The sequence below is a fragment of the Lithobates pipiens genome, unplaced genomic scaffold (assembly GCF_037356315.1).
Source record: "Lithobates pipiens isolate NorthernLeopardFrog02 unplaced genomic scaffold, aLitPip1_a1.2 Scaffold_25, whole genome shotgun sequence".
NCBI classification, from domain to species: domain Eukaryota; kingdom Metazoa; phylum Chordata; class Amphibia; order Anura; family Ranidae; genus Lithobates; species Lithobates pipiens.
Window position 1 is genome coordinate 242,624,251 of NW_027507787.1, and position 26,935 is coordinate 242,651,185.

At 50.3% G+C, this 26,935-nt stretch overlaps 1 protein-coding gene across 3 annotated transcripts in view; it reads left to right on the forward strand.

Annotated features, from left to right (window-relative positions):
- Window positions 1-26,935, forward strand: part of CRTAC1 (cartilage acidic protein 1) — a 1,115,778-nt gene that overhangs the window by 1,052,212 nt on the left and 36,631 nt on the right. For all 3 annotated transcript variants that reach the window (XM_077455715.1, XM_077455716.1, XM_077455717.1), the window contains exons 12-14: window positions 20,807-20,952; window positions 23,764-23,806; window positions 26,087-26,230. In XM_077455715.1, coding sequence (XP_077311841.1) covers window positions 20,807-20,952; window positions 23,764-23,806; window positions 26,087-26,230 — 333 coding nt within the window. The remainder of the gene's footprint in view (window positions 1-20,806; window positions 20,953-23,763; window positions 23,807-26,086; window positions 26,231-26,935) is intronic.

Consider the following 26,935-nt stretch of genomic DNA (forward strand, 5'->3'; position numbering starts at 1 on the left):
CTGACACCATCCATTGCCCTACTGACACCGCCCACTGCCCTACTGACACCATCCACTGCTCTACTGACACCATCCACTGCCCTACTGACACCGTCCACTGCCCTACTGACACCGTCCACTGCCATACTGACACCGTCCACTGCTCTACTGACACTGCCCACTGCCCTACTGACAACGCCCACTGCCCTACTGACACCATCCACTGCCCTACTGACACCGTCCACTGCCCTACTGACACCATCCACTGCTCTACTGACACCGTCCACTGCCCAACTGGCATTGTCCTCTGCTCTACTGACACCAGTGTCTGCCCTACTGACACCATCCACTGCCCTACTGACACCGTCCACGACTCTACTGACACCGTCCTCTGCTCTACCGACACCTTACACTGCCTCACTGACACCGTCCTCTGCCCAACTGGCATTGTCCACTGCCCTACTGACACTGTCAGGTAGACTAAGTTTATATTTTTTTAGTGACATTTGTTTTATTACATTTTTCAAAGTTATCCTTACTATATATTTAGGCCTTGGTAGTTTTTTTCTTTAAAAATAAAAAAATGGTGGTGAACCCCTGTGATCTTTGATCTTTTTCATGTTGTTCAGGTAGATCTCCGCCTCTCAAAGGTTGTCTTTACTCCTATCCTAGGTAAAGGAAGCTGGAAACATTCCAGGTCGAATAAGCCATATAAATGATGCTGAGTTGATGTTGTTACTTCTATACTAATATTATAACATGTGAGCTGACACTTCCCCTAACCCGGCATGTGCCGCTCTGTGGAGCAAACTCATTAGGAGAGCTGTGCAGACTTGTTCTGCATCTGTCTGATAATTATAAATTATAACAACACGCTCCGATTCCTTTTTTTTGTTACACAACCCAACACATAATGAGGCGGCTATGCTGTACCAGAGGGTGGAGTAATATTATGCCATAGCTCAAAATAACACAAGTTCAACAAAAGCCTGACACCAAACAAGGGCAGCAACAGAAACAAGGGCAACAACAGAAACAAGGGCAACAACAGAAACAAGGGCAGCCATAGAAACCAGGGCAGCAACAGAAACAAGGGCAGCCACAGAAACAAGGGCAGCAACAGAAACAAGGGCAGCAACAGAAACAAGGGCAGCAACGGAAACAAGGGCAGCCACGGAAACAAGGGCAGCCACGGAAACAAGGGCAGCCAGAGAAACAAGGGCAGCCAGAGAAACAAGGGCACCCAGAGAAACAAGGGCACCCAGAGAAACAAGGGCAGCCACAGAAACAAGGGCAGCCGCAGAAACAAAGGCAACAACAGAAACAAGGGCAACAACAGAAACAAGGGCAGCCATAGAAACCAGGGCAGCAACAGAAACAAGGGCAGCCACAGAAACAAGGGCAGCAACAGAAACAAGGGCAGCAACAGAAACAAGGGCAGCCACGGAAACAAGGGCAGCCACGGAAACAAGGGCAGCCAGAGAAACAAGGGCAGCCAGAGAAACAAGGGCAGCCAGAGAAACAAGGGCACCCAGAGAAACAAGGGCACCCACAGAAACAAGGGCAGCCACAGAAACAAGGGCAGCCACAGAAACAAGGGCAGCCACAGAAACAAGGGCAGTCACAGAAATCAGGGCAGCCACAGAAACCAGGGCAGCCACAGAAATCAGGGCAGCAAGAGAAACAAGGGCAGCCACAAAAACAAGGGCAGCCAGAGAAACCAGGGGCAGCCAGAGAAACCAGGGGCAGCCAGAGAAACCAGGGGCAGCCAGAGAAACCAGGGGCAGCCAGAGAAACCAGGGCAGCCAGAGAAACAAGGGCAGCAAGAGAAACAAGGGCAGCAAGAGAAACATGGGCAGCCACAAAAACAAGGGCAGCAAGAGAAACCAGGGGCAGCCAGAGAAACAAGGGCAGCAAGAGAAACAAGGGCAGCAAGAGAAACAAGGGCAGCAAGAGAAACAAGGGCAGCCACAGAAACAAGGGCAGCCACAGAAACAAGGGCAGCCACAGAAACAAGGGCAGCAACCGAGGAAACATTCTCATTCCAGCTCTATAGGATTACAATGGGGTGAGAAGTCAGGTATGGTGTGCACAGTGCTGTACATTGTATTCATTACGAAAAAAACTTCACACAATGCCAACCGAGAACAAGAACAAAACATTTAGTGACACCCACAGAGGAGTCCCGATCACAGCCAGCCAGCAATTATTCCACAGCTTTGAAACTTCAGAACAGAAACCTCATTCAACCTGGATAAAAATATCCGCACAGTGAAAGGTCAAGAACAATAGAAGTATAGAGTGAGCGGGTTTAAAGAAAACGTCTGTGTGTTCTGATTAGTGATGGACGAACTTCCGACGGGACGTTTCGCGAACGCGAAACGCGAACGGACACAAACGTTCGCGAAAACGACCGTTCGCCGCGGGCTCCATTGACTTCAATGGGAGGCGAATTTCGCAAACCTTTAGGTCGAATTTGCGGCCACGGGGTAATTATTAGGGGGTAGCACGTAGTCCCACCACCTGGACAATAGCATAATACATGTATGAGGTGAATTTGGGATCGATAACTACAAGCATTTTTTTTTTATTTGGGAAATTGTTCTGACAATTCAGGACTATGGAGCTAATGAAGGCAATGGAGGAGAGGGAAGGTCAGGGACCAGGGTAGGCAAACAAGAGGGTGCAGGAGATACAGAGCACTGACAGCAGCACCGTAATACAGAGCACTGACATCAGCACCGTGACATACAGCGCTGACAGCAGCTCCGTGACATACAGCGCTGACAGCAGCTCCGTGACATACAGCGCTGACAGCAGCTCCGTGACATACAGCGCTGACAGCAGCTCCGTGACATACAGCGCTGACAGCAGCTCCGTGACATACAGCGCTGACAGCAGCACCGTGACATACAGCGCTGACAGCAGCTCCGTGACATACAGCGCTGACAGCAGCTCCGTGACATACAGCGCTGACAGCAGCTCCGTGACATACAGCACTGACAGCAGCTCCGTGACATACAGCGCTGACAGCAGCTCCGTGACATACAGCGCTGACAGCAGCACCGTGACATACAGCGCTGACAGCAGCTCCGTGACATACAGCGCTGACAGCAGCTCCGTGACATACAGCGCTGACAGCAGCTCCGTGACATACAGCGCTGACAGCAGCTCCGTGACATACAGCGCTGACAGCAGCTCCGTGACATACAGCGCTGACAGCAGCACCGTGACATACAGCGCTGACAGCAGCTCCGTGACATACAGCGCTGACAGCAGCTCCGTGACATACAGCGCTGACAGCAGCTCCGTGACATACAGCACTGACAGCAGCTCCGTGACATACAGCGCTGACAGCAGCTCCGTGACATACAGCGCTGACAGCAGCACCGTGACATACAGCGCTGACAGCAGCTCCGTGACATACAGCGCTGACAGCAGCTCCGTGACATACAGCGCTGACAGCAGCTCCGTGACATACAGCGCTGACAGCAGCTCCGTGACATACAGCGCTGACAGCAGCTCCGTGACATACAGCGCTGACAGCAGCTCCGTGACATACAGCGCTGACAGCAGCTCCGTGACATACAGCGCTGACAGCAGCTCCGTGACATACAGCGCTGACAGCAGCTCCGTGACATACAGCGCTGACAGCAGCTCCGTGACATACAGCGCTGACAGCAGCTCCGTGACATACAGCGCTGACAGCAGCTCCGTGACATACAGCGCTGACAGCAGCACCGTAAGCAGCCCCAGGAGGAAGTCAGCACAGCACAGGGATGGTGTGATCCCCTCATAATAAGAACCCCCAGGAGGAAGTCAGCACAGCACAGGGATGGTGGGAGCCCCTCATAATAAGAACACCCAGGAGGAAGTCAGCACAGCACAGGGATGGTGGGAACCCCTCATAATAAGCAGCCCCAGTAGAAATATGACACCGCTCAACCTCTTCAAAGAGGAGGGTAGGGGCATATAGTACGGTGTGCTTTTTTGGGTCAGGGAAGTGAGCCAAATGAATTAAGAAGGTCTGTGTGCTTGATTCCAAAAATTGTTTATAGACATATACATGGTCTACTGATCACATGTGTTGAATTCCTCCGAGATCCATGCCTCATTCATTTTTAGAAATGTGAGGTAGTTAACACTGTGGTGAGCTAGGCGAGTACGCTTATCGGTCACAATCCCCCCTGCTGCGCTGAACGTCCTTTCGGACAGGACACTGGATGAGGGGCAAGCCAACAGTTCGATTGCAAATTGGGCAAGCTCTGGCCAGAGGTCAAGCCTGCCCACCCAGTAGTCTAGGGGTTCATCACTCCTCAGAGCGTCCACATCGGCCGTTAACCCAATGTAGTCGGACACCTGACGGTCTAGGCGTTCCCTGATGCTGGATCCGGATGACACCTGTCGATGGGTCGGCTGAAAGAATGACCTCATATCCGAAGTCACCAACACATCTTCAAACCGGCCTCTTCTTGCAGGCGCTGTTGGATTGGTACCCGCAAATCCTTCTCTGGGAGTGGGAATTGCTCCTCTGCCAGCGCACGCAAAAGCAGAATGCAGCATTTCTCGAAGCAAGGCCTGGAAGTGCTGCATTCTGACAGCCCTCTGCGACGGCGGTAACATTTCCGCCATTTTGTGTTTGTACCGGGGGTCTAAGTACGTTGCCACCCAGTACTGGTCCTTGACCCTCATGCTTTTTATACGGGGGTCCCTATTAAAACACTGGAGCATGAAGGCCCCCATTTGCACTAAAGTGGAAGCGGTGTGGTGGCCTGGCTCCTGCTCATCATCCAGGATAATGTCGTCCTCTTCATTCTCCTCTCCCCATCCTCGCACAACAGGGATCCCAGAAAGGTTTAAAGCATGCTCTTCTTGCTCCTGCTCATCCGCCCCGGCACCATCCTCCTCTGACTCCTCATCAGACTCCTGTTGTTGACTTGTCTCAGATAGAGTAGCCCCCCTGGGAATTCATCCAGCATTGCGACTTCCTCATCTTCCCGCTCCTGCTCCTCCACAGCCTGATCAATGACACGACGCAATGCACGCTCCAGAAAGAAGGCATAAGGTACCATGTCACTGATGGCGCCATGGCTGCGACTGACCAGTTTGGTGATCTCCTCAAATGGCCGCAGAAGTCTGCATGTGTCGCGCATGAGCAGCCACTGGCGCGGTGAAAAAAAACCCAGCTCCCCAGAACCGTTTCTTTCGCAGAGTTCATACAGGTAGACGTTAACTGCACGTTTCTGCTGGAGCAGCCTATCAAGCATATAGAAGGTTGAGTTCCATCGCGTCGGGCAATCGCAAATAAGACGTCTGACCGGCAGATGGTGTCGCCGCTGAATGTCAGCAAGGCGAGCCATGGCCGTGTAAGATCTTCTGAAATGGGCCGAGATTTTCCTTGCCTGCCGCAAGATGTCCTGGACCCCAGGGTATTTGACAAGGAATCGCTGCACGACCAAGTTTAAGACGTGTGCCATGCACGGCACGTGCGTGATTTTGCCCTGTTTCAATGCGCTAAGCAGATTGGCACCGTTGTCACACACCACTTTACCAACTGTCAAATTGAGCGGTGTTAGCCACTCATCTGCCTGTGAACGCAAAGCTGAAAGGAGTGCCGGGCCAGTGTGGCTCTTTGCTTCCAGGCACAACAGACGCAGCACGGCATGGCAACGTCTCACCTGGCATGTGGAATAGGTTCTGGGGAGCTTGGGCGGTGCAGTGGAAGAGACGCTAGCAGCGGAAAAGGAGGAGGCAGCTGAGGAGGAGAGGGAGGAGGATGGAGTAGGAGGAGGAGAAGAAGAGTCAGGCCTGCATGCAATCCGTGGCGGTAAAACCAAATCTACACGGGTGCCACGGGTTACATGCTTGACGGCCGTCAGAAGGTTCACCCAGTGGGCAGTAAAACTGATATACCTTCCCTGCCCGTGTTTGCTAGACCACGTGTCTGTGGTCAGATGTATCTTGGCACCGACACTGTGTGCCAGAGATACATTCACTTGCCGCTGAACATGGCCATATAGCTCTGGGATGCCCTTCTCTGAGAAATACTTCCTTCCTGGGACCTTCCATTGTGGTGTTCCAATGGCCACAAATTTGCGAAAGGCCTCCGAGTCCACCAGTTTATATGGCAGTAGTTGGCGGGCTATGAGTTCTGACAAGCCAGCCGCCAACCGTTGGGCAAGAGGGTTATCCGGCGTCATCATTTTTTTACGCTCAAACATTAGGCCCACGGAAGCCTGCCTTTTTGCAGAAAAATGTGAGCTTGGCGTGATGGAAGGTGGAGTGGAGGACAATTGTGAGGAGAGAGGAGAAGGAGAAGTAGAAGACGAGGCTGGACGGTGAGAGCCTGCAGTGTGGCTTTGTGTGTTCCGTTGCTCCCACTGGGCTCGGTGATGGCTGCTCATGTGCCTTCTTAAGGCGGTCGTCCCTAGGTGAGTATTGGGCTTACCGCGACTAACGCGTTGACTGCAAAGATTGCAGATGGCAACGCTATTGTCAGCAGCGGACACGTTAAAAAAAGCCCACACTGCGGAGCCATGTGCCGGTGTCCTGGGAGCGCCAGATGTGACCGTACATGGTCGATGACTCGCTCCTGATACATTTGCAGTCTGCTTTGTCCCTGCTGTGCAATGTAAGTCATTGCTGCTTCTCCTCCCTATCTGCTGGTCCATATCTCCCTCTGAACTCCCCTCCTCTTCCTCTCTTGTGGGCACCCACGTGACATCACTAGACACGTCATCATCAACGTCACCTTCCCCACCGCTATAAGTAGAGTAGGCAGCAACACCGGGGACCAACCTCCTCCTTGGGCTGATCTGGGTACTGGCGTCAGACTGCTGAGTAGCGCTTGTTGCTACCTCCTCTTCCTGATCCAATACCAAGAGTGGCTGCGCATCAGAAATGTCCTCTTGATATGGATCGGAAAATAATTCCAGTGACTCAAGCGGAAGGTATGTGGTGGTGGTGGTGGTGGTCGTGTTGTTGGTGGTAGTGTCTTTGGGGGTGCACATAGCAGAGAGTGAAGAAGAGGGTGCAGATCGAGAGGATGAGGAGGGTGCAGAAGAGTAAGGCTGAGCGAGCCACTCAACCAAGTCTGGTGCATCCTTTAAAGTAATTGAACGCACCTTCTGCAACTTCCCACTTTGGCTCAAGCCTGTTGCTCCTGCCCTACCCCTACCACCCCTGCGGAAGGGCCTGCCTCTTCCTCTGCATGTCATTTTTTAAATGACCCTGTGACAAAACTCTTAGTCCCTATACCGCTGAAGGACTGCTGCAGTATAGGTGAGCGGTCAGCAGTGGTGCACGTCAACCCTATCTATTGTGGACCTATAGCGGTCCTTACAGAACAGCAGACTGTACCGCACTCAAGCCTATGTACCGTAGCACCCTATACCAAGTTACCAGTCCTTATAAGAACTTTTGTGGACCAAGCAGGTTGTGTATTAGTGTTTAGCAGACTGTACGTCAGTCCCTATACCGCTGAAGGACTGCTGCAGTATAGGGCAGCGGTCAGCAGTGGTGCACGTCAACCCTATCTATTGTGGACCGATAGCGGTCCTTACAGAACAGCAGACTGTACCGCACTCAAGCCTATGTACCGTAGCACCCTATACCAAGTTACCAGTCCTTATAAGAACTTTTGTGGACCAAGCAGGTTGTGTATTAGTGTTTAGCAGACTGTACGTCAGTCCCTATACCGCTGAAGGACTGCTGCAGTATAGGGCAGCGGTCAGCAGTGGTGCACGTCAACCCTATCTATTGTGGACCGATAGCGGTCCTTACAGAACAGCAGACTGTACCGCACTCAAGCCTATGTACCGTAGCACCCTATACCAAGTTACCAGTCCTTATAAGAACTTTTGTGGAACAAGCAGGTTGTGTGTTAGTGATTAGCAGACTGTACGTCAGTCCCTATACCAATGAAGGACTGCTGCAGTATAGGGCAGCGGTCAGCAGTAGTGCACGGCAACCCTATGTATTGTGGACCGATAGCGGTCCTTACAGAACAGCAGACTGTACCGCACTCAAGCCTATGTACCGTAGCACCCTATACCAAGTTACCAGTCCTTATAAGAACTTTTGTGGACCAAGCAGGTTGTGTATTAGTGTTTAGCAGACTGTACGTCAGTCCCTATACCGCTGAAGGACTGCTGCAGTATAGGGCAGCGGTCAGCAGTGGTGCACGTCAACCCTATCTATTGTGGACCGATAGCGGTCCTTACAGAACAGCAGACTGTACCGCACTCAAGCCTATGTACCGTAGCACCCTATACCAAGTTACCAGTCCTTATAAGAACTTTTGTGGACCAAGCAGGTTGTGTATTAGTGTTTAGCAGACTGTACGTCAGTCCCTATACCGCTGAAGGACTGCTGCAGTATAGGGCAGCGGTCAGCAGTGGTGCACGTCAACCCTATCTATTGTGGACCGATAGCGGTCCTTACAGAACAGCAGACTGTACCGCACTCAAGCCTATGTACCGTAGCACCCTATACCAAGTTACCAGTCCTTATAAGAACTTTTGTGGAACAAGCAGGTTGTGTGTTAGTGATTAGCAGACTGTACGTCAGTCCCTATACCAATGAAGGACTGCTGCAGTATAGGGCAGCGGTCAGCAGTAGTGCACGGCAACCCTATGTATTGTGGACCGATAGCGGTCCTTACAGAACAGCAGACTGTACCGCACTCAAGCCTATGTACCGTAGCACCCTATACCAAGTTACCAGTCCTTATAAGAACTTTTGTGGACCAAGCAGGTTGTGTATTAGTGTTTAGCAGACTGTACGTCAGTCCCTATACCGCTGAAGGACTGCTGCAGTATAGGGCAGCGGTCAGCAGTGGTGCACGTCAACCCTATGTATTGTGGACCGATAGCGGTCCTTACAGAACAGCAGACTGTAACGCACTCAGGCCTATGTACCGTAGCACCCTATACCAAGTTACCAGTCCTTATAAGAACTTTTGTGGACCAAGCAGGTTGTGTGTTAGTGATTAGCAGACTGTACGTCAGTCCCTATACCAATGAAGGACTGCTGCAGTATAGGGCAGCGGTCAGCAGTAGTGCACGGCAACCCTATGTATTGTGGACCGATAGCGGTCCTTACAGAACAGCAGACTGTACCGCACTCAAGCCTATGTACCGTAGCACCCTATACCAAGTTACCAGTCCTTATAAGAACTTTTGTGGACCAAGCAGGTTGTGTATTAGTGTTTAGCAGACTGTACGTCAGTCCCTATACCGCTGAAGGACTGCTGCAGTATAGGGCAGCGGTCAGCAGTGGTGCACGTCAACCCTATGTATTGTGGACCGATAGCGGTCCTTACAGAACAGCAGACTGTAACGCACTCAGGCCTATGTACCGTAGCACCCTATACCAAGTTACCAGTCCTTATAAGAACTTTTGTGGACCAAGCAGGTTGTGTGTTAGTGATTAGCAGACTGTACGTCAGTCCCTATACCAATGAAGGACTGCTGCAGTATAGGGCAGCGGTCAGCAGTAGTGCACGGCAACCCTATGTATTGTGGACCGATAGCGGTCCTTACAGAACAGCAGACTGTAACGCACTCAGGCCTATGTACCGTAGCACCCTATACCAAGTTACCAGTCCTTATAAAAACTTTTGTGGACCAAGCAGGTTGTGTGTTAGTGTTTAGCAGACTGTGCGTCAGTCCCTATACCGCTGAAGGACTGCTGCAGTATAGGGCAGCGGTCAGCAGTGGTGCACGTCAACCCTATCTATTGTGGACCGATAGCGGTCCTTACAGAACAGCAGACTGTACCGCACTCAAGCCTATGTACCGTAGCACCCTATACCAAGTTACCAGTCCTTATAAGAACTTTTGTGGACCAAGCAGGTTGTGTATTAGTGTTTAGCAGACTGTACGTCAGTCCCTATACCGCTGAAGGACTGCTGCAGTATAGGGCAGCGGTCAGCAGTGGTGCACGTCAACCCTATGTATTGTGGACCGATAGCGGTCCTTACAGAACAGCAGACTGTAACGCACTCAGGCCTATGTACCGTAGCACCCTATACCAAGTTACCAGTCCTTATAAAAACTTTTGTGGACCAAGCAGGTTGTGTGTTAGTGTTTAGCAGACTGTGCGTCAGTCCCTATACCGCTGAAGGACTGCTGCAGTATAGGGCAGCGGTCAGCAGTGGTGCACGTCAACCCTATCTATTGTGGACCGATAGCGGTCCTTACAGAACAGCAGACTGTACCGCACTCAAGCCTATGTACCGTAGCACCCTATACCAAGTTACCAGTCCTTATAAGAACTTTTGTGGACCAAGCAGGTTGTGTATTAGTGTTTAGCAGACTGTACGTCAGTCCCTATACCGCTGAAGGACTGCTGCAGTATAGGGCAGCGGTCAGCAGTGGTGCACGTCAACCCTATGTATTGTGGACCGATAGCGGTCCTTACAGAACAGCAGACTGTAACGCACTCAGGCCTATGTACCGTAGCACCCTATACCAAGTTACCAGTCCTTATAAGAACTTTTGTGGACCAAGCAGGTTGTGTGTTAGTGATTAGCAGACTGTACGTCAGTCCCTATACCAATGAAGGACTGCTGCAGTATAGGGCAGCGGTCAGCAGTAGTGCACGGCAACCCTATGTATTGTGGACCGATAGCGGTCCTTACAGAACAGCAGACTGTACTGCACTCAGGCCTATGTACCGTAGCACCCTATACCAAGTTACCAGTCCTTATAAAAACTTTTGTGGACCAAGCAGGTTGTGTGTTAGTGTTTAGCAGACTGTGCGTCAGTCCCTATACCGCTGAAGGACTGCTGCAGTATAGGGCAGCGGTCAGCAGTAGTGCACGGCAACCCTATGTATTGTGGACCGATAGCGGTCCTTACAGAACAGCAGACTGTAACGCACTCAGGCCTATGTACCGTAGCACCCTATACCAAGTTACCAGTCCTTATAAGAACTTTTGTGGACCAAGCAGGTTGTGTGTTAGTGATTAGCAGACTGTACGTCAGTCCCTATACCAATGAAGGACTGCTGCAGTATAGGGCAGCGGTCAGCAGTAGTGCACGGCAACCCTATGTATTGTGGACCGATAGCGGTCCTTACAGAACAGCAGACTGTACCGCACCCAAGCCTATGTACCGTAGCACCCTAGACAGACCAAGTTACCAGTCCTGATAAAGAGCTTTGTGGAACAAGTGAGTTGTGAATGATTAGCAGACTGCAGCAGAAGGGCAGCAGTCAAGTATAATATTCTTTCTATATTTGGAAGAAAGAATATTATACGTGTACAAGCCTATTACCGTACCACTGATACCAGTCCTGAAAAGAACCTTTGTGGAACTAATAGTAACAGCAAGTCTTTAAAATTATCCTCACTGCCTGACACACTGCTTCCTGCCTGTCCCTATACAAATTGGCAAAAAAGAGTAGGCTGGAACGATTAGCTGGAACAGCTCTTTTGTGGACCTGATAGTAACAGCTAATGATGATGATGATGATGATGATGAAGAAAGACTAATCTGGCTGAGCTGTCCCTAAAATAGCAGCATACAGCGCTCTGTCCCTTTATCTAAACTGACAAAAGAAACTCAGGCTGCTGACCTAACACCTATACCAGTCCTGAAAAGAACTTTTGTGTACCAAATAGCTAGCGTTTTCTCTGTCCCTACTCCACACAGGATCCTTTCCCTACAGTGACAGAAGAAAGAATGTAAAATGGCCACCGGATCGGGTGTATTTATAGGTTAGGGGGAATGTCCAAGTGTCCATGAGCTGTCATGTCTCAATTGGTTGTCCTGTAACACATGATAAACGTGTCACGAAAGGTTAAAGTTCTTGTATACATTAAACACGTAAGTCCGCCGGGGCGAACGACGGAAAAAGGCGTTCGAACCCGCGGACGGCGAAAGTCGGAAATTCGCCGCGAAACGACCGCCGGGCGAACCGTTCGGCCATCACTAGTTCTGATCTCCCCACCTACAGAGGAGCAAATCTTGTAGAAATATTCTGTTGGAGGCAAAAGACCGATTGACAGAAAACTGGAGAATTATACAACATTGGAAACCTTTGCAAATATTGTACATAGAATCGTATTGGACTTGGGAGCTAACTGTTTAACAAAGCAGACCCCCGTCAAGGTTTTATGGCTGATGGGGTCTTCCTGTCCTGGTGACTCCATTCTCCTCGCGCTTCATGCCGGTGTCACCAGAATAGAAAGTGAGGCAAAATCTCTTTGGTGAGGGCAATAGCAGTAAAAAATTCACAAAATTGCTAACCCTCCCTCTTTCAATACATTGAGGTGAGCGGGGACCAGAGAGAGATGACTGAACAGCGATTGATCAGCAGAGCTGGGGGACCAGAGCAGGAGAAACTAGCAATTTCACATGTGTTGCGCAGCATGGGAGCAATATAGTGGGAGGTGAGTGGGGACCAGAGTGAGAGAAGGATCAGCAGAGCTAGGGATTACTACTGAGTGGGGGATCAGATGAGCTGGAGATTACTACTGAGTGGGGGATCAGCAGAGCTGGAGATTACTACTGAGTGGGGTATCAGATAAGCTGGAGATTACTGTTAAGTGGGGGATCAGCAGAGCTGGGGATTACTACTGAGCGGAGGATCAGCGGTGCTGGAGATTACTACTGAGTGGGGGATCAGCAGAGCTGGGGATTACTACTGAGCGGGGGATCAGCAGAGCTGGGGATGACTACTGAGTGGGGGATCAGATAAGATGGAGATTACTGTTGAGTGGGGGATCAGCAGAGCTGGGGATTACTACTGAGCGGAGGATCAGTAGAGCTGGAGATTACTACTGAGTGGGGGATCAGCAGAGCCGGTGGATTATTATTGAGCGGGGGATCAGCAGAGCTGAGGTTATTACTGAGTGGGGGATCATCAGAGCTGGAGATTACTACTGAGCGGGTAACAGCAGAGCTGGGGGTTACTACTGAGCAGGGGATCAGCAGAGCTGGGGATTACTAGTAAGTGGTGAATCAGCAGAGCTGGGGATTACTATTGAGTGGGAAATCAGCAGAGCTGGGGATTACTAATGAGTGGGGAATCAGCAGAGCTGGGGATTACTATTGAGTGGGGGATCAGCAGAGATGGGGGTTACTACTGAGCGTGGGATCACCAGAGATGGGGGTTACTACTGAGCTGGGGATCAGTGGAGCTGGGGTTTACTACTCAAGCACCACCAAAGCATCAAATAAGTTGAAGAGACAGGCGCTTTAATATGTATTGAAGCAAGTGTAAATGAGCCCTAGGAGTTAAAGTAGAGTTCCAGGCTAAACCTAACTAGCCCTAAAACTGCCCCTCCCCCTCTTAATGCCTGTGCTGAATAACCTGTATAAAAAAAGATCTATATACTTAACTATTTTCAGCACGTTATGGTCCGGTCACATGTTGTCGGCCAGTGGCAGCTACAGGGGAGAGAAGGGCGCTGTCAACAATGGCTGATAAAGCCTTGGAGAGGTGACATCACCCATAGGCTCCTAGGGCTCATCTGTTGTCAGTGCTCCCTCCTCTCCCCTGCAGCCGCCATTAGCTATTAAAGTGGGAGGAGAGAATGCTTGACAACGACTAGGAATTCCTGGGAGTGGTCACAACAACCATAGGCTCATATGGCCCATCTGTTGTTGGTGCTCCCTTCTCTCCCCTGCAGCCACTATTAGCTATTACAGTGGGAAGTGAGAATGCTTGATAAGGACTAGGAATTCCTGAGAATAGTGACATCACCCATAGGCTACTATGGCCCATCTGTTGTTGGTGCTCCCTTCTCTCCCCTGCAGCCACCATTGGCTATTACAGTGCTTGACAACGATTAGGAATTCCTGAGAATAGTGACATCACCCATAGGCTACTATGGCCCATCTGTTGTTGGTGGTCCCTCCTCTCCCCTGCAGCCACCATTGGTTAACATAATGGAGAGGAGAGAACACTTGACATTGCCTGGGAATTCCTGGGAGCAATGACATCACCCATAGGCTCCAAGGGCCCACCTCCTCTCCCCTGCCCAGCTCCTCTCCTCTTTACCAGACTGGAGCAGCCTGAAAATAGGTAAGTATATACATCGTTCTTAGATGTTAGGAGGGTGGAGTTTTAAGACTAGTTAGGTGTATCCTGGAATTCCACTTTAAATGATCTAAATATGGCTGGAAAGGGATACAAAGCAAGCTCAACGTGTTTGGACATCCATCAGTGGACAGTTAGACAAATTGTCTATAAATGGCTACTCTTCCTTGAAGTGGTCACCCAGCCAAGATGACTCCCCAAGGCACAACACAGAATCCTCAATGAGGTAAAGAAGAACCCGCGAGTAACAGCCGGTCCAGGCATGTGGGTGGATCCCACAGCTACAGCCCGCTGTCTGCTGAAAACTGGTCAAAAGAGTGCAAAACAAACTGCACTCCTGTGACTCGATCATACCCGCGATCATCTCACGGGGCGGCTGAATGGAGAGATGCCGTTGTAAACAGCATTTCCCCATTCTGCCTAGCAACTAGTGACGCTGATCTCTGCTCCATGTGATTGGAGCAGAGATCAGTGTTCACTAAATGAAAGCCCAGCCCCCCCACAGTTAGTAACACGCCCCTAGGAACACTTAACCCCTACACTGCCACCCACTGGTTAACCCCTTCACTGCCAGTGTCATTTACACAGGAATCAGTGCATTTATATAGCACTGATTGCTGTATAAATGACAATGGTCCCAAAAATGAGTCAAAAATGTCCGATGTGTCCGCCATAATGTCGCAGTCACAATAAAAATCGCTGATCGCCGCCATTACTAGTAAAAAAAAAAATTATTAATAAAAATGCCATAAAACTATCCCCTATTTTGTAAACACTATAACTTGTGCGCAAACCAATCAATAATTGCTTATTGCGATTTTTTTTACCAAAAATATGTAATAGAATACGTATCGGCCTAAACTGAGGGAAAAAAATGTTTTTTTATATATTTTTGGGGGATATTTATTATAACAAAAAGTAAAGAAAAATGCGTTTTTTTTCAAAATTGTCGCTATATTTTTGTTTATAGCGCAAAAAATAAAAACCGCAGGGGTGATCAAATACCACCAAAAGAAAGCTCTATTTGTGGGGAAAAAAGGACGTCAATTTTGTTTGGGAGCCACGTCGCACGACCGCGCAATTGTCAGTTAAAGCGACGCAGTGCCGAATCGCAAAAAGTGGTCTGGTCTTTCACCAGCAAAATGGTCCGGGGCTGAAGTGGTTAAATGTTTTACAAATAAATATGTGTAAAGTGTGTGGGGGGGGGGGTACATTTGTATGGCGCCCCCCGGAGTCAATACTTTCTAGAACTGCCTTTACCTGCAATTACAGCTGCAAGTCTTTTTGGGGGTGTCTCTACCAGCTTTGCCCATCTAGAGAGGGACATTTCTGCCCATTCTCCTTTGCAAAATATCTCCAGCTCTGTCAGATTGGATGGAGAGTAGGGATGGGCTTTATGTTGGGGTCGAACATTGGCTGTTCGATTTGTTCGCCGATTTAGCGAACAATTTGGGGTGTTCACAGCAAATTTCGAAAAGCTGCGGAAAAACGCCCTTTAAAAGTCTATGGGGGAAATCAAAAGTGCTCATTTTAAAAGGTTAATATGCAAGTTATTGTCATAAAAAAGTGTTTGGGGACTTTGTACAAGTGTGAATAGAGCCTTATGTTAGGTCCTAGAAGCAGAACCATTCTAGAGGAATTACCCTGAAGCCTGACACATTGAGTCAGTAGGCTGGGCTTTGCGTGAATTGGTGCAGGGTAGTGCTTGGCTTTGCCGTGCAGTAGAGACGCCTTTTGCTATGTCACCGGTTCTCACGCTTTGTGCAGATTAGCTTCCCTGCTGTTCCATGACCCCCACATAAAACTTGTACGTCAGTTTGACCTGCCCTGCTCAGATGTGAGGTTCTGAGACAGGTTTCCTTGAAAGCTTTTCCCCTCTTCATTCCTGAGCTGATTATCTCCATAAGCTGAATGTGTGGTAAGCCAAGAATTAACCCTACTGCTTACGGATGTAGGCGTTCATCAGCTTTACTGTGCATAGCTGCCCTTGCACCTTAGATCTGTTCAGTGTTAGAACTGGGTCTTCAGTTTTATAAGTAAGAAGTTTCTCTAATGCCACGTACACGGACTTTCCGGCAGATAAAGTCTGACGGTCTTCCCGACGGACTTTCGACGGAGTTCCGACAGACTTCCAACTTGCCCACACACGAACTTGGGCGGTGTCAGTAGAGCAGTGGACAGTGTCAGAGCAGTGGATGGTGTCAGTAGGGTAGAGGACAGTGTCAGTAGAGCAGTGGACTGTGTCAGTAGCGCAGTGGACTGTGTCAGTAGAGCAGAAGACGGTGTCAGTAGAGCAGAAGACGGTGTCAGTAGAGCAGAAGACGGTGTCAGTAGAGCAGAAGACGGTGTCAGTAGGGCAGTGGACGGTGTCAGTAGGGCAGTGGACGGTGTCAGTAGAGCAGTGAACGGTGTCAGTAGAGCAGAGGACTGTGTCAGTAGAGCAGAGGACGGTGTCAGTAGGGCAGTGGATGGTGTCAGTAGAGCAGAGGACGGTGTCAGTAGGGCAGTGGACGGTGTCAGTAGGGCAGTGAACGGTGTCAGTAGAGCAGAGGACGGTGTCAATAGAGCAGTGGACTGTGTCAGTAGAACAGTGGACGGTGTCAGTAGGGCAGTGGACGGTATCAGTAGGGCAGTGGACTGTGTCAGTAGGGCAGTGGACGGTATCAGTAGGGCAGTGGACTGTGTCAGTAGGGCAGAGGACGGTGTCAGTAGGGCAGTGGATGGTGTCAGTAGGGCAGTGGACGGTGTCAGTAGAGCAGTGAACGGTGTCAGTAGAGCAGAGGACTGTGTCAGTAGAGCAGAGGACTGTGTCAGTAGAGCAGAAGACGGTGTCAGTAGAGCAGAAGACGGTGTCAGTAGAGCAGAAGACGGTGTCAGTAGGGCAGTGGACGGTGTCAGTAGGGCAGTGGACGGTGTCAGTAGGGCAGTGGACGGTGTCAGTAGAGCAGTGAACGGTGTCAGTAGAGCAGAGGACTGTGTCAGTAGAGCAGAGGACGGTGTCAGTAGGGCAGTGGATGGTGTCAGTAGAGCAGAGGACGGTGTCAGTAGGGCAGTGGACGGTGTCAGTAGGGCAGTGAACGGTGTCAGTAGAGCAGAGGACGGTGTCAATAGAGCAGTGGACTGTGTCAGTAGAACAGTGGACGGTGTCAGTAGGGCAGTGGACGGTATCAGTAGGGCAGTGGACTGTGTCAGTAGGGCAGTGGACGGTATCAGTAGGGCAGTGGACTGTGTCAGTAGGGCAGAGGACGGTGTCAGTAGGGCAGTGGATGGTGTCAGTAGGGCAGTGGACGGTGTCAGTAGAGCAGTGGACGGTGTCAGTAGGGCAGTGGACGGTGTCAGTAGGGTAGTGGACGGTGTCAGTAGAGCAGAGGACGGTGTCAGTAGGGCAGTGGACTGTGTCAGTAGGGCAGTGGACGGTGTCAGTAGGGCAGTGGACGGTGTCAGTAGGGCAGTGGACGGTGTCAGTAGGGCAGTAGACTGTGTCAGTAGAGCAGTGGAGGGTGTCAGTAGGGCAGTGGACGGTGTCAGTAGAGCAGTGGACTGTGTCAGTAGAGCAGTGGACTGTGTCAGTAGAGCAGTGGACGGTGTCAGTAGAGCAGTGAACGGTGTCAGTAGGGGAGTGGACTGTGTCAGTAGGGGAGTGGACTGTGTCAGTAGGGGAGTGGACTGTGTCAGTAGGGCAGTGGACGGTGTCAGTAGGGCAGTAGACGGTGTCAGTAGAGCAGTAGACGGTGTCAGTAGGGCAGAGGACGGTGTCAGTAGGGCAGAGGACGGTGTCAGTAGGGCAGAGGACGGTGTCAGTAGGGCAGTGGTTGGTGTCAGTAGGGCAGAGGACGGTGTCAGTAGGGCAGTGGTTGGTGTCAGTAGGGCAGTGGTTGGTGTCAATAGAGCAGTGGATTGTGTCAGTAGGGCAGAGGACTTTTTTAGTAGGGCAGAAGACGGTGTCAGTAGAGCAGTGGTTGGTGTCAGTAGAGCAGTGGACAGTGTCAGTCGCTTTTTATTTGTGTTATTTTACCTTTTCAATATTTTTTTACTATGCTTCAGTTATGACTGGACACAGTAAGCACTCTGTGTTAATTCAGAAGAGGAAGGGGCAAGTAAATGACACATTTACCGACCCCTTCCCCACTCTCCATCCTGAAACATCCCCCTCAGCAGCTGGCGGGAGAAGTGAGGAGGGGAGCCCGGCAGTGCTGCAGGGTTGGAACAACATAAGGAAGAGGAACCTGGAGAGGAGGAGCAGAAGGGTGGCATTTAATACAGCCTGTATTTTCCTCCCTGCAGCAGCTGAATACCTGCAGGAGGGAAAGGAGGAGAAGCAGGCATTGAGGAAAATACAGGTCATCGCTTCAAATAAATTCTACCCCTGCCGGCCCTCCTCTACGGGTTCTGGGCTTGATAAGCAAGGGTCATGACATCTACCTGTCACCTGCCAGCAATCTACGTATATCACGATTGACGGGTTGCCAACCCCCACTTTAGAGTCCTGTCCCGGTCATTACATGGCTCTTTGGGCCTTGCCTGATCACCCCCCCCCCCTTTCCTCCAGATAAGCCACACAGGGAATGTCTGACAGCTCCCCTCTTTTTTCCACAAATTTGCCCATGTTTAGAGCATGCCCGCTCATCCCTCTGCTCCCTGTAGTCTATGGCAGAGGTCTCCAAACTTTCTAAACAAAGGACCAATTTTACTGTCCTTCAAACTTTAGGGGGGCTGGAGAGTGGCCAGTGGAAGTAGAAAATGCCTTTACATTAGTGGGAGTAATCACAACTCCATCTTTGGTACTAAGGGGGGGAATAGGTCCCTATTGGTGTCGGTGGGAGAAATAGTGCACCATTGTTGCTATCATTGGGAGGAATAGTGTCCCATTGTTGGGGTCAGTGGAAGGAATATTGCCCCATTATTGGCATCAGTGAGAATACAGTAACAATGCCCTATTGTTAGAGGGAGTGGAAGGAATAGTGCCCTATTGTTGGTGTCAGTGGGAAGAATAGTGCCCCATCATTGGTGTCAGTGGGAGGAATAATGCCCCATCATTGGTGTCAGTGGGAGGAATAATGCCCCATCATTGGTGTCAGTGGGAGGAATAATGCCCCATCATTGGTGTCAGTGGGAGGAATAGTGCCCCATCATTGGTGTCAGTGGGAGGAATAGTGCCCCATCAATGGTGTCAGTGGGAGGAATAGTGCCCTACCGTTGGTGTCAGCGGGAGGAACGGGGCCACATCGCTGATGTCAGTGGGAGGAATACATTCCCATCATGAATGTCAGTTGAGGGAATAGTGTTTCATTGTTGGAGACAATGGAAGGAATAGTGCCCCATCATTGGTATCAATGGTAGGGATAGTGCTCCATTATTGGTGTCAGTGGGGTTAATAGTGCCCCATCGTTGGTCTCAGTGGTAAGGTTAGTACCCCATTGTTGGTGTCAGTAGAAGGAATAGTTCCTCATTGTTGTTGTTTGTGGAAGGAACAGTGCCTCAATGTTGGTGTCTGTGGGAGTAATAGTGCCCCAAGGGATGGATAATGGCAAGTAAAGGGCAGCTTTCACCCCTCGGGCCACATTTTGGAGACCACTGGTCTATGGGAACCTTTAGCGCATGGGGCGCTCAACCTGCGGCCCTCCAGCTGTTGCAGAACTACAAGTCCCATGAGGCATCACAAGACTGACAGTTACAACCATGACTCCCACAGGCAAAGGCATGATGGGACTTGTCCATCCACACCAGCTGGAGGGCTGCCCGTTCTTTAGAGTCCATGTTCAAGTCATAACTGAAGTAGAAAAGATGTAGCTGGATAGCCGCACTCCGAATTATTCAACTTTATTTAAAAAAATGTAATTAAAATCATAGCATCTAGGCTGGTAAACAGACTAACTGCACAGCCGCTGTGCAGTTAGTCTGTTTACCAGCCTAGATGCTATGATTTTAATTACATTTTTTTAAAATAAAGTTGAATAATTCGGAGTGCGGCTATCCAGCTACATCTTTTCTACTTCAGTTCCTGTTGCAAACAGAGCCTGCACCCTGTGGGACTGTGGAGACAGCTGTTTTGGGAGAAGTCATTACCTTAGAGCGGTAATTCTTTGTATTTATATCAAGTCATAACTTACCTTGTTTGGAGAACCTCACACATTAGAGGATATTTCTTTTGAGATCCCATAGAAATAAAGATGTGGAGTGACTACACCGGCACATGATTTGCATTTTACCGGGGGGGGGGGGGGGACGTGTTCTTCCTGACATGACTAGCCAAGGATGATTATATGTTTTGTGTGTATAAAATATTATCCCCATCTTTATGTGCACCATGAAGATCATCGTTACCAGCAGAGATAAATACAAGCTATGATTTCCTTGCATGGCTGAATATTTCGATTGTAATTATGCGGGAAGTTCTCTTCCCTCTCTCCTTATTGGCTCGGAACGGAGACTAACAGAGCGATAAAACTGTAGGAAACCCGAGAAACTCAATTTATGTTCCCATTGCAAACCCATAAAAACTCACAGAATAACACAGTATTAGAACCTATTGGAAAATAATTGTGCGCAGATTCTCCCATTCGGCGTGGAAATAAACTCCCCCCCCCACCCCCCACCTCCCAATATGATGGTTTTTAGGAAGCCGTAAAATGGGGGAATGGCCCGTCTTCTATCGCCAGTAATGCTCCAGGCAATAACCCGCGCCACTCTCGGAGTCAGATTCTGTCCGGCGATAATCGGCCCGCACATCCAGCAATATCTTGATCTCATTTCCTTTTGTTTTTTTCTTTCCTTCTAGGGAAAGATGAAGCTAGCAGCTTGGAGGTGACCTGGCCTGACGGCAAGATTCTCACTCGGGGCATCGCCGAAGGGGAAATCAACACCATAATAGAGATTGCCTACCCTGTGGAAGAAGACAGAGCCACCAAGCCAACGCTTATCGAGGTGGTAAATCCCTCCCCCCCCCCCCCATGTGGGAAAAATGACCATGTGATTGCTGCAGATGTATAACCATGTCTGCCGAGGAATCTCTACTCATGCCCAGATGTGACTATGATCAGCTTTGTCACTTTAAGATGTACACTATACTACCAAAAGTATTGGGACGCCTGCCTTTACACGCACATGAACTTTAATGGCATCCCAGTCTAAGCCCCCGTACACACGGTCGGAGATTCTGCCAACCAAATCCGTCTGATTTTGTCCGTCAGATTTAGTCTGACGTATTGTGTCCGAAACTGTTGCATACACACGGTCGGACTAAGTTGTCGAAAAATCCGATCGTTCAGAACGTGATGACGTAATTTCGTTACAATGGGACTACATTCAGGCTAGTAGCCAATAGCTTTGATGTAGGAATTTGATCTGAGCATGCGTGGCACTTGGTCCGATCAAAATTCTCTACACATGATCGGAGTATGTCCGACCGGCCCAGCTGGTCGGGAAATATTTCCAACATGTTGGAAAATTGGGTCCGACGGAGATTCGAACGGAATCAGTCCGATGCATACCACACACAGTCGGATTATCTGACGACACGGTCCGATAGGACACATTCCGACGGATTCTCCAACCGTGTGTACGCGCCATTAGTCCGTAGGGTTCAATATTGAGTTGGCTCCGCCCTTTGCAGCTATAACAGCTTCACCTCTTCTGGGAAGGCCGTCCACAAGGTTTAGGAGATGTGTCTATGGGAAGGTTTGACCGTTCTTCCAGAAGAGCATTTGTTGTGAGGTCAGGCACTGATGTTGATGTGAAGCCCTGGCTCACAGTCTCTGCTCTAATTCATCCCAAAGGCATTCTGTTAGGTTGGAGTCAGGACCAGTCAAGTTCCTCCACCCCAAAAGTCATCACTCATCCATGTGTTTATGGACCTTGCAGTGGCGTCGCTGGGGGGGGGGGGACTTTTGGGGCTATAGCCCCGAATCTGGGGCCCATAGCCCCAAGTCTCTGCAGGGGAAGGGGAGGCTCTCTGGGGACCCTGATGTAAGTGGGAGGCTCTCGGGACCCTGATGCAGGGGGGAGGCTCGCTGGGGACCCTGATTTAAGGGGGAGGCTTACTGGGGACCCTGTTTTAAGGGGGAGGCTCTCTGGGGACCCCGAATTTAAGTGGGAGGCTCTCTGGGGACCCTGATGTAAGTGGGAGGCTCTCTGGGGACCCTGATGCAGGGGGGAGGATTTCTGGGGACCCTGATTTAAGGGGGAGGCTCTCTGGGGACCCTGATGTAAGTGGGATGCTCTCTGGGGACCCTGATTTAAGGGGGAGGCTTTTTGGTGACCCTGATTGAAGGGGGAGGCTCTCTGGGGACCCTGATTTAAGGGGGAGGCTTTCTGGGGACCCTGATTTAAGGGGGAGGCTCTCTGGGGACCCTGAATTTAAGTGGGAGGCTCTCTGGGGACCCTGATGTAAGTGGGAGGCTCTCTGGGGACCCTGATGCAGGGGAGAGGATTTCTGGGGACCCTGATTTAAGGGGGAGGCTCTCTGGGGACCCTGATGTAAGTGGGATGCTCTCTGGGGACCCTGATTTAAGGGGGAGGCTTTTTGGTGACCCTGATTTAAGGGGGAGGCTCTCTGGGGACCCTGATTTAAGGGGGAGGCTTTCTGGGGACCCTGATGTAAGTGGGATGCTCTCTGGGGACCCTGATTTAAGGGGGAGGCTTTCTGGGGTCCCTGATTTAAGGGGGAAGCTTTCTGGGGACCCTGATTTAAGGGGGAGGCTCTCTGGGGACCCTGATTTAAGGGGGAGGCTCTCTGGGGACCCTGATTTAAGGGGGAGGCTTTCTGGGGACCCTGATTTAAAGGGGAGGCTCTCTGGGGACCCTAATGTAAGTGGGGGGCTCTCTGGGGATATATATATATATACGCACACACATATATTATATACATGTGTATGCCCGCCCAAGCGTATGACTTTCTTTACTCTGCTGCTATGGGCTCTAGCCCCAGATCTTTTGTAGACCCAGCAACGCCCCTGTGACCTTGCTTTGTGCACTGGTCCAATTCATTTGGTGGAGGGGGGGGATTATGGTGTGGGGGGTTGTGTTTCAAGGGTTGGGTCTTAGTTCCAGTGAAGGGAACTCTTAAGGCGTCAGCATACCAAGACATTTTGGACAATTTGATGCTCCCAAGTTTGGGGATGGCCCCTTCCTGTTCCAACATGACTGCACACCAGTACACAAAGCAAGGTCCATAAAGACATGGATGAGCGAGTTTGGGGTGGAGGAACTTGACTGGCCCGCACAGAGTCCTCAACCCAATAGAACGCCTTTGGGATGAATTCGAGCGGAGACTGCGAGCCAGGTCTTCTCGTGCCTGACCTCACAAATGCTCTTCTGGAAGAACGGTCAAACATTCCCATAGACACATCTCCTAAACCTTGTGGACGGCCTTCCCAGAAGAGTTGAAGCTGTTATAGCTGCAAAGGGCGGAGCCAACTCAATATTGAACCCTGCGGACTAAGACTGGGAGGCCATTAAAGTCCATGTGTGTGTAAAGGCAGGTGTCCCAATACTTTTGACAATATAGTGTATTAACAAATACACTGGTGTGAATTTGCTCTAGAGTTACTCATGGGAATATGCCGGTGGGCCCTGGTATTACACTAGCAGGTCATTGTAGATGACTTTTTTTTTATTTTTTTACAGTTAATCACTATGCTAACTAAATAGAGGAAGGAAATTGCTTTTTGATCTTTTTCGGTCTGACTAAAGATGATTGTAATTTGTTTTTACTTCATTTTATCTTTTCCCGAACAGTGCGGCCAGGGCTTCTCGATGAATGAAAATGGACATTGTGGAGGTAAATGAAGCTTAATGTGCTGGAAAGTCACACACCTGGATTATAAAAGGAAATGTCATTATAGGAAGAGATTTCCCGCCTGGGCGCTCAGCGGGGGAAGGGTTTCCGATGAATGTGCCGGAAAAAGCATTTGTTTTTCTTAATTGCTCTTTTCAAACGATGACTCGGAACAAAAAAACAGATAGAACAAAAGTCACACGGGTCGCAGGTTCAAATTTTTAATTTACAATACAGAACGCTGATTTTTATTTTTTTTATCTTTTAACAAAAGGATTGCCTATGTAGCAAAGTCTTGTCCAGTCTAATGAGGACCTTCCAGGGCCAAAGATAGCCGACGTCCTTCTGTATGTGGTGGGTTGTGCGACATAGTGGGTGCAAGGTGGACAAGGTTATTGGGCGCCAGACACTTCTTGATTGTAAAAGAGTTTTTTTCTATGTATTTTAGGAGGAAAGGAGGGTTAGGGCCAGGACAACCTTAAGTAGTCGTAAATTCAATTGGTAGGCACCACATCTGCACATGCAGGGATGCTGTCTCCTATGGCAACAGTTTTTAACAGTTCCATCCTAACTCAAACGTAACAGTTCCTTCAGCCAGTGGCGTTGCTGGGGGGGGGGGGGGTGCGGTCCGCACCCGGGTGCCACCCACTACATGGGTGACACCATCCCGAGGGTGACAGAAGCCCTGGCTCCCTTTTGCAGTTTTTTTGCAGTTTTGTTGTCGACACATGCTCTAGGGGATAGAGAATTGAAAATCTCTTAGGAGGGAGAAAATGCTTATCCGGGTGATCCCATTCAGCAAAAAATAAGTTGTTCTAGTAATGCATGTGCAGAAAATGCATGCAAAGGCTGAGAAGGTTTTAAGCAACCCGAGGAAGAAACCGAGCTTTCGGGAAACTTCGTCAGGGGTAGCAGGAAAGTGGAACCAACCATCTCCGTAAGATCAGCAATTTCTCAGACTCCGAGACTTCAATAGAGAGGACAGCCGTGCAAGGGAAAGGCCCCAGCAAGGGCACCACATCTGCACATGCAGGAATGCTGTTTCCTATGGCAACAGTTTTTAACAGTTCCATCCTAACTCAAACGTAACAGTTCCTTCAGCCAGTGGCGTTGCTAGGGGGGGGGGGGGGTGTGGTCCACACCCAGATGCCACCCACTACAGGGGTGACACCATCCCGAGGGTGACAGAAGCCCTGGCTTCCTTTTGCAATTTTTTTTTTCAGCCTGAAAACCCTCTTTCAGCGCCGCGGCCGTGCCTGGCCTGTGTTCTCCTACTCCTCCTCCCCTCTGTCTCTCACTACGGTGCCGCTGCCCAAGCCTGTCACGGTCGATTATCCACGCGGGCGGCACGGCTGCACACTGTCTTCTCTTCTCCAGCTGCCGCCCCGGGTGTTCCGTGTACCTGAGCCGCCCGAGCTGGTGCGGTAATGGAGGGGTTCTTTGTCGTGGGGGGTCTGTACTAATGGAGGGGGGTGCTATGTCCTGGGGGGGTCTGTACTAATGGAGGGGGGTGCTATGACCTGGGGGGGTCTGTACTAATGGAGGCGGGTGCTATGTCCTGGTGGGGGTCTGTACTAATGGAGGGGGGTGCTATGTCCTGGGGGGTCTGTACTAATGGAGGGGCGTGCTATGTCCTGGGGGGGGTCTGTACTAATGGAGGGGGGTGCTATGTCCTGGGGGGGTCTGTAATAATGGAGGGGGGTGCTATGTCCTGGGGGGGGGTCTGTACTAATAGAGGGGGGTGCTATGTCCTGGGGGGGTCTGTAATAATGGAGGGGGGTGCTATGTCCTGGGGGGGTCTGTACTAATGGAGGCGGGTGCTATGTCCTGGGGGGGTCTGTACTAATGGAGGGGGGTGCTATGTCCTGGGGGGTTCTGTACTAATGGAGGGGGTGCTATGTCCTGACGGGGTCTGTACTAATGGAGGCGGGTGCTATGTCCTGGGGGGGTCTGTACTAATGGAGGGGGGTGCTATGTCCTGGGGGGGGTCTGTACTAATGGAGGGGGGTGCTATGTCCTGGGGGGGTCTGTACTAATGGAGGGGGGGTGCTATGTCCTGGGGGGGTCTGTACTAATGGAGGGGGGTGCTATGTCCTGGGGGGGTCTGTACTAATGGAGGCGGGTGCTATGTCCTGGGGGGGTCTGTACTAATGGAGGCGGGTGCTATGTCCTGGGGGGGTCTGTACTAATGGAGGGGGGGTGCTATGTCCTGGGGGGGTCTGTACTAATGGAGGCGGGTGCTATGTCTTTAGTAAGTCTTAGGAATATTTCTTGTATTTTCAGACACAGACGAGTGCCTACAGTTCCCATTTCTTTGCCCCAGAGAAAAGCCGGTGTGTATAAACACATATGGGGGTTACAAGTGTCGCCCCAATAGAAGATGTAACCGGGGTTATGAGCCGAACGAAGATGGCACAGCGTGTGTCGGTAGGTTATCTTTTTTACCATCTACAGTTTAATACAATGATAACGTTCTATATAATGTTCTTCTGCTGATGTCTCACAATATTTGAAATGCCTTGAAAGTGACAGAAGTGACCAACGGTACGAGGGTGTGCATACCCACCTACCAATAGGCCACTGGGATTAATACCTACCTTTTTATAAAATGTTCATTATAAATTGTCCATCAGACAGCTGTATACTGTATGTGTGTGTATACTTTTCTCCCCTAAGGGACTGCCAATTGTTCTCAGCCTCCCGGTATGTCAATGGATAATATAATCTGGTCTAAGGATTTTTTTATATCTCTGTAAATGAGCCCGCTGGGCTATAAATCTGTATTACAGAGGCATAAGCATAGAGGGGCGCTGCATTGAACCCTTCATGCAGGGCCGGGACAAGGGGTGGGCAGGAGGGGCAGCTTCCCTGGGCACTGTGCTATCATGTGAGTTGGGGGGGCACCACAAGGAAATTGGCGGGAGGGGATTTGTGTTGGAAAGGGGGATTTGGGGGGTAGCAGGGAGTAAGTATTGTTCTAGGAGGGGAAATTTGGGGGGTAAGCTAAAATTTAAGGGGAGAAGGAATGGGGGGGGGGAGAAGATTTGTGCTAGGAGGGATGATTGGGTGCTTTGTGCTGGAAGGAGGGATTTGCAGTGGGGTTATTGGGAGGGGCAATTTTAGGGGTAGATA